The sequence below is a fragment of the Hesperophylax consimilis genome, chromosome 2, assembly GCF_061612785.1.
Source record: "Hesperophylax consimilis isolate HC1 chromosome 2, BYU_Hcon_1.0, whole genome shotgun sequence".
Classification (NCBI taxonomy): Eukaryota; Metazoa; Arthropoda; class Insecta; order Trichoptera; family Limnephilidae; genus Hesperophylax; species Hesperophylax consimilis.
Window position 1 is genome coordinate 28,226,888 of NC_142837.1, and position 10,341 is coordinate 28,237,228.

At 34.1% G+C, this 10,341-nt stretch overlaps 2 protein-coding genes across 2 annotated transcripts; both read left to right on the plus strand.

Moving 5' to 3' along the window:
- The first annotated feature begins 724 nt into the window (after positions 1-724).
- LOC149425876 (uncharacterized) lies at positions 725-7,976 on the plus strand. Its single transcript, XM_089643767.1, has 3 exons — positions 725-855; positions 1,204-1,400; positions 7,759-7,976. The coding sequence occupies exons 1-3, from the start codon at positions 725-727 to the stop codon at positions 7,974-7,976; spliced, it is 546 nt and encodes a 181-aa protein (XP_089499893.1).
- Positions 7,977-8,064: 88 nt separating this feature from the next.
- On the plus strand, positions 8,065-8,730 carry LOC149425877 (uncharacterized). The gene has a single exon (XM_089643776.1). It carries the CDS (start codon positions 8,065-8,067, stop codon positions 8,728-8,730), a length of 666 nt encoding a protein of 221 aa, XP_089499902.1.
- The last annotated feature ends 1,611 nt before the right edge of the window (positions 8,731-10,341 follow it).

Below are 10,341 nucleotides of genomic sequence, written 5' to 3' on the forward strand. Positions count from 1 at the left end.
AGATGGCTTTGACGAGCTGAAACCGGTTACGGTCAAAATAAAATTAAGTGGAATAAAGTTTTTTATTTGTTTTATTATAATATATGAACAATGTTTGTTATGAGTTTAAATCCGTTCAATGATGTACAGGAATATATTGAATTGAAACTTCTTTACGCGCGTCATGCATTTTCGAGGACCGGAGTAAAACCGACTCATGACCGTCACGAAAAACCGTGATCATTTGGTGGTGGGGGTACGGGACCCCCACCACTGCTCACCGTTCACTGTCGCTCTCTCATTGTAGTCGCTTATTGAGGTGAGGGAGCCACTGACGAACGTTCTCTCTCTCTCTTCTCTCTTTTCCTCTCTCTCTAGCCAACGACGCCACGTAATAGGGTATTTTCACAAACTAGGGATACCGTTAAAAATATGTGGAAGATTTAAAGTTTAATTTTCTGATTATGATTATCGTACTAAAAACGTCCAATTTTAATATTTTCATTCATAATTAATGATTTTAAAAGCAGCCTAAAATTGAGCATATCCGAACGGACCATGATTGGTTGACCGAATCATGACGTCACGCCCGCCGACTGTCAACATCATTCAACATCATTTCTATGAACGCCGAGTCGCTGTCAGAAGGCAAAACATTATTTGTAGTTTTTACCGGTTATATTTGATTTATTCAAGACGCTAGTGTTATTTTCTTATAGTAATTTAATAATATTGTGTAGTTATAATGACTGACAGCGGTTTTTTACGTGCTCAGTCGGACAATTTGCCTAAAATAGACGCTATAATGATGGCATCTTTTATAGCTGGAAATAGTGATTTTCTAAGTGCTGAATTTAGAGGTTTTAAAGCGAAAAGGTAAGAAAAACATATTGTATACACACTAATCCTATATGTATTTCAATATTTCAAAAACATGCGAACAAATAGTGTTTATTTTGGCCCCTTTTCATGAAATTAAAACAAGACAGCAAGCCTCCTAACCTCCGTGACAGAAGATGCTCTGTAGAACATTGAACATTACAACCGCATACAAAGGTTGTAGAATTGTTTCCACCTTTAAATTATGAATATAAATAGTTAATAAATTTGTTCTCATTGTAATGTTAAATGTCAAATCTGCAAAAAAACATTCCCTCCTGCCTGCTGATAATGCTATGGTTTGGTAGATTAATGTTTTGATAAACAATATTATGTATATTACAGATCAGCACGGGAAAATTATGGAGACAGTGCAGTGGGATATGTCCAAGTGAAACGAATTGACAATATTTGCACTGTGAAAGCTCGAGTCACTCCGGAGCACAAAATCAGAACAAAGGCTTACACAGTAACACTGATTTGCAATGAAGTACTGGAGGTTGTAGATTCATGCAAGTGTGAAGATTGTCCTGCATCCCAAGGTTAGTTCCTAATTTGTTTATTCTATTCTACTCTCATTTTTATATCTACTAGTCTCCTTCAATGGAAGCAATCTTCCCGATATTATTTCCATTGATATGCTCGGTGTAACTCTAAGTGACCAGCCCAGGTACTGGGGCGCCATCGAAGACAGAGTCAAGTTAGCCTCTCAGAAGCTGTGCGTACGGTACAGGACCCATAGATACTGCAGATAGTACACAACTGCTGACCCTGTACTTAGATTGCAATCTTTAGAGCACATGTGTTAGGTGGGAATGCTATCCTTGTTCTACTGTTATTTTAATGAAAGATAGTCCGATGGACCTAGTGTTACTGATCCCTTCGGCATTGGTTCATAGTCGAGAAACATGCCAAACAGGCGCCCCACATTTTTACACGGTTAACATTTGTCACAAGAGAAGGGGTCGTTTCTAAAACTCATTCTAAAGTTCAACAGCTTGTGATGAAAGGCTTTAAATCACAGTGAAAAAAAAACAGATAAACCATAGCTGCAAAAAAATATGCAAATTATTTATGAAAACGGACATGCTAACGACATCTGGCGGAGAAAGAATTGATCCAGCTTGCTTGCAGTAGACACCTGTAATAGTTGAAATTAAATCAAGGTTCCGGGACTTAAGCAGAGAGGTCGTAAAATCGTCTAGGACGACTGGTACTTCCCCTTTCCTAGGCCTAAAAAATAAATATTGAATTTTGTCAACCAATAGATCTGAACAAAGAGCTATAAAATTTTGAGTAACCAATCAGTGAGCGGAGGGGAGTGTGTCTACGACAGACAAAAGAATAAACTTTGGATCGGGCAATGAAATAGATAATTAATGGCTTCTTCTTTCCCACAGAAATTAGAGGTGAACGCACTTTAGGGTCAACATCGACTTTCAAGGTGACAAACTCCTGGGAATATTTACAATGACTGAGACATTTATGGGGTATCGAACCGTTGAAATCGAGTGCTTTGAAGATTTTACAAATTGAAAAACACACGCACGAAAATGCAATGGAAAATTTATAAACGTGATAGTATAAAAAAAGGACGGGAAAAGCGAAGGAAAGTTACTGGCGGAATTTCAACTGTAGTGCAATTATTTATGATAGAAGGAGGGTGTCATGTTCGATAAAAATCGTACTAAAGAGAGGAGTGAGTGTTGGAAACAATGGAAATTAATTGTTATCAATTTAAGATGAAACGGACATATTGGTAAATCAATCTTGAATGAAAATCTCGCAAAAAAAATAGACATTTTAGAAAAGTGCGGCGACCGAATGGAAGGATAATACAGAGATTTTGAATTGCTACGAAGGTCCTAGGGACGTGAAAATCGAGTATCAGAAGAAGACAGTAAAACTAAACATATAGCGATAGATTAGATTCAGGAAAAGTAGACATTTTTCATGATTATTAGGTTAGATATATATTAGAGTTACCCAATATTACGGAGGGATCGAAACAAGATAAAAGGTTGGCGGTCTCATGTATATTTTGAAGGATAAACAATAAAAATCCGAACATGATTTTTATTTACGTTAAGGTAATAAACGATTAGAAAAGCGATTAACTTTAACGTGGACCTTATGAAGTATTTAGATTAAGCAAAAGAGATTAAAATTAATAGGTTTGAAATTAAATTAAATTTACGAGTCTGGTACCAAAATTTTAAACGTAAACAGGTGTCCAGACATATAATTTATGTGAAATCTTGTAAGTGAGGGATGGAGGATGGGGCGGAGATTGGATCAGGCAATAAAAGTGACAGATATCCCAGAGTCAAATTAGGTATATCTCCCATAGAAGTGTGGAAAACTATATATTAATTAATAATAGATGAAGTATGAAATTTTCCTGGAGACCACACACATCGGGAAAAGTGGAGAAAAGATAAAAGGAAGGGTAAAGAACGGAGATAAAGAATAATCCAAGTGGAGAAAAGCGATACAATTCGAATTTATCCGTGAAATTAATAAATACGACTTGGAAAATGAGTAATTATAAGAGTTATGAGAAATGACATAAGAATCAAGAAGAAATTGTGCAAGAAAACGTCGCGGATAAAAATAAAATTCAAAGATAAAGGAAAAACTCAAATCTGCGACAGGGAGATAGAAAGTACGGGTGGAAATGGAAAAGCTCACATAAGTAACAATAAAATTAAGTAGAATTTAAACAAATCGAAATTCAAAAATGCGTAGTAAAGATTTCGACATGGATTTAAACAATTTTCGCACGAGATGCATAAAATTGAGATCTGTATATATGTTATTGAGGACGGACCTATCGCGAATTGAGAAAAAAAAGGAACGCAAAATCATGAGATTTTAACTACATTTTTGTATGAACAGAGGACAAAGGGAGCTTGGGCGATTAACACAGACTCACCCGATTCGGACCCTATTAAGTTAGCGACGTGAGATAAAAATTGACCGCCACCCAAAGCCGGACAACAGAAGATCGTATGTAGGAACGATCGATATTGATGGAAGGGGTGTTTGGATTTACGAGTTGATAGGAGATAGAATTAAGCATCAAGAGAAATTCAGATACGTCTTTTGGAACCTGAGAGGGGTATAAAAGATGGAACACATCAGTCAGGAGACAGTCGCGCCGAGGATTCGAAAAGTTGTTACGTGGCAGTACTACGTCTTTGGTAGGACTAACAGTGAAAAATCTTTAAGTGTTAAATTTTAAATAAGCCCTGGACTTAGGAAAATTTTGTGAAAAATACAAGTGCTAGAGTCAGTGAAATTTAATAAGTCAGTTAAATTAAATCAAACAGTGAAAATAAATACAGTTTAAACTCAGTGCTTTAAAAGTAAAGTGAGAAGTGCTAAAAAGTGAATTGTGAATTAATTAAAAATTTAAAAATAATTATTTCATTCAAAGTGAAAACATTCAAATTAAATTTAAGAGTTTGTTATCGTTAATCTAAAGTGAACGTGATCGCGTATTGATATTTAAAAATAGATTATAATTTAACGTCAATTTGGTTAAAAAATAATAATAATAGTAATAAATACTTCATCTTAGGTTAAAAGAAACACAAAAACAAAAAAAAGGATTCGATAATAATAAACGTTTAAATCTTTGTTCTAAAATTAACAGTTAGAAAAAATTTAATTTATTAATAGTCGAGTAAATTAAAAGTTTGCACAATTTGGAATAAATTTTCTTATCAATTTATATAAAAAGAAATTTAGAATTAATAAATTGTTCAATTAAAATCCATCGTGCGTATAGCGACAGTGTTAAAAGTGTTTGTCGTTTTAACCGGAATTTTAATCATCAGTCTATCATTTCGAAAAAGAATTTGAAACAGCTATCATTCAAAAGCCTAAACTAAAAAGGTGTTATTAAATCAACGGGTTTTCTGGATTAGGATTTCGTTTGGAAGAAAAATTAAATATCAGCTAATTTATACGATTCAAGCGAGAATAAAATATTAAATAGGAATAAATAGTCGAAAAGATTTATTTTGAAATTAGTTGAAAAATACAATTAATTAGGTAGGATTTCTTCATCAAGGTTGTTGTGTACTACCCGACCGGAAATACCTTGACGTGGGTGAGTTTTCCTTTTATAAATAATTTTCAGGTCCCAGGAGACACAGAAGGGCTGTGAAGTGGAAGTATATCAATTGAATATTAAATTAAAACAACAAAACAAAGAATTACACATTAATATATGTATATTGTATATTTGTATATATATTTATAAATATTTGTATATATATTTATAAATATAAAATAAAATATTGTATATAAAGAATATATATATATGAGTAATGTAATTATATATATGTATTTTATTTATTAATCGAAACATCGAAATGGTAGCGATTTTTAATACCTACCCGAGGACATACCTATATTATTGAAAAAGAAAATATGTATTTATTAATATTCAAGACCATGTAGAATCATATACCTTATATTTATTTATTAATATATGTAATCTTATTTAACGTATTTTGACAATCGAGATATGTGTACATATATATATATTTATATTATTTTCACCTAACTTCTAGTAAATTTACTAAATTCGGGAAATGAAATAAATAGTTTAACTTCAATAAAGGATTTAAAAATATTTTAATTAATAGTGCACAATAAAAGTAAAGAGGCACAAATGACTTCTAAGGAATTTTAAAATAAACAAATCTCACATTTAGGTTAGTGTGTCAGGAGATGTTTATATTATTTGTTTACAAAACAAAGGATCACTGGAGAATTGGGTCAACCGCATAGTTTGAAAACGACCTTGGCCATAATTAGTTAGTCACAAAGGATTTTATTAATTACCCGAAACAGCTGGAAGATGCGTGTTCTCAAATACTTATCAATCACAAACGACAATTGAGAAATCACGGGTTAGCCAGATTTATATCAAAAAATTACATGAAACATTTGAATACCATTGATTAGATAATCGCACAGTTTTTATTAGTTACCTGAAACAGCTGGAAGCTGCGTGCTTACAAATACTTATCATTCACAATCGACAATTGAAAAATCACGGGTTAGCCAGATTTATATCGAATAATTATACGAAACATTTGAATTTTATTGATTGGGTGCTCATACAAAACCCCATCAGTTGCCTGAGATATTTGAGGGTCGAGTACTCTCTAATGTGGCAATCAACCCCTTGAAACAATTGGAAAATCACGGGATAGGATGAACAAAAATTAATGTTGAACCCTGGAGGTAAAATTTAAAACAAATACAGTTCATCAATAGGAGGCAGTGGTCGCTCCTATAACAAGACCATTAACCAAATCCAATAGAGATGGCGATTCTCTTAAATAAAAACGTCAAAACCAAACAAACAAAAGCCTGGAGTTCGATAGCTCTCCAAAACAAACTATCAAATATGACCTTATTCTACTAGTATTTATTAGTATCACCTTATTAGTACGTATATATTCGGTTACCAGACCTAGAGCTTCGCAGAGTTCTTGGCGCGAGATCCGAGCTCGGGATGCGAGGTAGATAGCCTCGTATTGCGAGTTATAAACCTTTCCCAAACTGTATGTATACATATATTTATTCGTATGTACTGTTTACTGGAGAATGCGGACCTGCATACAGCTTGCATTTAGGTCGGTAGACCACTCTCGCATTCTCTTTTAAACGTGGAATGAGGATTCACGACCCGTAAGTCCACACCAACCGTGAGTATATGATTGTATATAGGACGAAACCGGTTCGCCCTAAGTAAATTGTAGTCCAAGGAGGGGTCGGAATTTGGGGGTATCGAGACCCGAGGGGAAACTTGAATGCAGTACATGATGACGTGGAAGGCTCTTTGGGACGCGATAACTTAGGTATCAATCAAAGAGCCGTGTCAAAGGATTGTGCAAATTTCTTGTTGACTCACGATCATCTCGTTTACTTGCAGGAGGATTTGGAGCCAAATTATGCCAGCAAATGGGCTATTCCGAGTTCGTCAAATATGCAATTAACTAATTACATTAACCTACTAAATCAATCTTTACATGTACCTTATAGCAGCAGAATCATAAAGGATTGGCGCCAGACAGACACAAGAGTTTACCAAAATCAAATTTACTAACAATTAACCATTTGAGTTATATTTAATTACCTGTCCAAATAAACATGTATAATATCTTTTATCAGCGTTTAACTACGTTTTTGTTAGGATGCAGGGAATCAGAATAATTACAATAGGAAAGTTAGCTCATCCGGAGAATTCATTTAAGTCTAGGTTTGCAATGGAAAGACCAATTAAATTGTGAAACTCAACACCTCGATCAGAACCAAGGGGGTTACCACAAAAATGAATGTAATTAAAATCCTATATCATAAATCAAAAAAATTACACAACGTTTGATGGAATTTAATTACAATATAAATACGGAAATATTTGCGTTCAAGTTCGTAAATAACGTATTAATTAGTTGGGTACATATGTCTATGAAGATATATAGTACAAGAGAGCTTTAAGTAGCTTTCTGTAGATATCAAAGAAAAGGGTCCAATTTTCATGGAGGCTTATGTGTTGTAGGGGAGGAATTTTCCATCCCTGCGAACACATATGCAAAGCCTTAGAGGAAAAATTAAATATCGGTCATAGCCAAGAGAGAAGAAAATTTTATATTGTTTTAAACAAATAAAAATAAAAGAAAATGGTGAAAAGGCGAAAATATTACAAGCTCGGCTGAAGAATGATTTGCCGGTTTCTATGTTTCCTCCCTCCGACAACATGGATCCAAGTATGCAGTTAATGTTTAAAAATGTCTGATCCTCAATCTGCAATGGCGCCAAATAAGCATACATTTAAAATAAAAGTAACTTAATTTTTGCATCTTCTCATTGTTCCAGGTGGCTGTAAGCACGCACTTGCCTTCTTATCATGGCTCCACAGACGCAGTGAGGAACCTCCAAAAACTTCAATCCAATGTTATTGGAAACGCTCCAAGATGGCGGGAATAGGTACAAGCCTGAAGTTTATAAAAGCAAAAGACATGGGGACCATAGGACATATGGATTTGCCAGAGGATGATGGGAGTTTCGCAAGAGAGCTGATAGCATTCACATAAATACACAGTTAACTAAGTTTATGCAAACCCAACACCTCTTGAAAATCTGTCAATCCACATCATGGAATGTAATTTTTTTGTAAATAATATGGGCTCCACACCCGGGGACTTTATTGAATATTGTAAACAGGCAATGACTGTTGAGGCCTGTCAGAAGGCAGCCTATAAAACCATCGGCCAGTCTGACAATATACTATGGCATAACTTACGTTACGGTAGGGTGACGGCATCAAAGTTTTATGAAGCGGCTCACTGCTGCACACTAGACGGGTCATTAGTTGAAAGTATTCTCGGTGCTAAAGTCTTTGAGACTAAAGCTATTCAGCGTGGTAGAATCCTCGAAAAACAAGTTTTAAAAGTAATTGAGGCTACTAATAAAATTAAATTAAAAAAGTGTGGTCTCATTTTGAGTAAGGAGTATCCAATTTTTGGTGCTTCTCCAGATGCTTTGGGAGAAGATTTCATTGTTGAAGTGAAATGCCCATCGAAGGAGTCGACAATGAAAAACTACCTAACCGATTCCATGGAACCTACTCCCAAAGTCATGGCACAGATGCAACTACAAATGCATTTTGCCCGGAAGCCGGCTGCACTTTATTGTGTTGCTAACTATGACTTTGAGACTTCTAAGAAAGTCATACAGTCTAATGTTATGTATGATGAAGCATTATGCAAAGAACTTATTATTAAATGTACCCAATTTTGGTCCAATGCTATATTTAAAAAACTTAAATATAAATGGGTAGATGTGTGACATGTACATATAAAGTGTTTTTATTACCTTCCTTGGATTCCTTCTCATTACTGATATAACCTTTCAATTGAATATAGTGGAACATTTTTCAACGTGTAGTATGTGGATATACTATATGTATAGTAATAATCTAAGTACTTTTATTTAGGTGAGTAAAAGAAAAACTATATTTCAGTAGAAAACATTATTTTAATACTTAATACAGTAACGTAGGTTGAATTATTTATTACACAATGTTGATACATAATAAATTAAAAGTAATTATTTACTATAAAATATAATGTATATACATATTATGCGTTCAAACACCACAATCATCATGTATTCCTATCATACTATGACACAAATATAATTATAATGGTTCCATGGCAACATGAAAAAGTGGAATTTCAGAAACCCTTTGAAGTCTTTAAAAGTGATGAAAAATAAAAAAAAAATAAACCATAATCTAACTTAACCTATATAAGCTAGTTTTTTTTCATCTCTTTTAATTTTTAATAACTTTTAAAAGGGAGTCTAAAATGCCACTTGTCTGAGTTATCTGGTCACCATTTATAATATACATACTTACGAATCATTTACAAACTGACAGGTATCACCTATGGCGGCAATCAGTGTTACCATGTCCCAAAAACAAAAAACCATGTTTTACAAAATTATGAAGAAAAAAAAACATGCCCTTTTTAAAGCTTTTTTTATTGAGAATTTAAATACGAAAACAACAGTAACGGATTTTATATTTCTCCTTTCAATAATAGGACAAAAACAAAAGTTTAAATTTCATTTTTTGCTGTTGTCAAGTAAAATTTGTAGAACTCTATTAAATAATAATGAAAATTAAATAACTTTTTCAGGCCCATGAGACGAGGGAGAAAAAATTCTCCCAGAACTCCGGCCGGCATAGTCCAGTGGTAACGCATTGGACTGCCATTCCGAAGGTCGCGGGTTCGAACCCGGCGTGCGCAAATAAATTTTATTTGATTAATTTGTGTTATTTCACAATTAATTAATTAAAATAATATATAGTATATTTGCGGCACGTTCCAGAGTGGAAGATACTACCAGTATCGCCCTGATGTAAGACCACCATTCAGAATTGAAACGTTGCTCCAAATGGCTTTAGCCGTGTTTAGTGACTAGATCTGAATAGCCAGGTACTTCCCCACCTTCCTCTTTCCCTTCCCCACTTACCTTCAGCCTCACAACATCCCCCAATTGGGGATGCCATAGTCTCACTGGCTCCAGACGGGAGCAGTTGGGACTCTTGTGAGGTATTCACTATAAAAATAAAAAAATTTCCTACATCTTACAGTACCTAGTTAGCAGTGGCGTGCAGTGAATTTTTTGTGAACTAGAGTGCTAAGATTGAAAAATACGACATTAATGATGTTGTTGTAGCTGAAAATGATTTTTTTGTTTTCGAAATGTCAATTTATTGTATGAAGTATTTTTAGCCATGGTAGCTTAATTAAAAATTGCCTACCTTTGCTAAAAAAATCTTCAAACAAAAAAAAAAAATTCTGCTATAATAAAATCATTAATGTCGTATTTTTCAATCATAGCAATCTGCTCACTGAAAATTCACTGCACTCCACTGCCAGTTAGTTTTGG

Excerpts from the sequence above, each read along its gene's own strand:
- LOC149425877 (XM_089643776.1), top strand. The coding sequence starts at position 8,065 with ATGGGCTCCACACCCGGGGACTTTATTGAATATTGTAAACAGGCAATG.
- LOC149425876 (XM_089643767.1), top strand. The coding sequence starts at position 725 with ATGACTGACAGCGGTTTTTTACGTGCTCAGTCGGACAATTTGCCTAAA. Across the intron at positions 856-1,203 it reads AGAGGTTTTAAAGCGAAAAG|ATCAGCACGGGAAAATTATG; the intron begins GTAAGAAAAACA and ends TGTATATTACAG. Across the intron at positions 1,401-7,758 it reads AGATTGTCCTGCATCCCAAG|GTGGCTGTAAGCACGCACTT; the intron begins GTTAGTTCCTAA and ends TCATTGTTCCAG.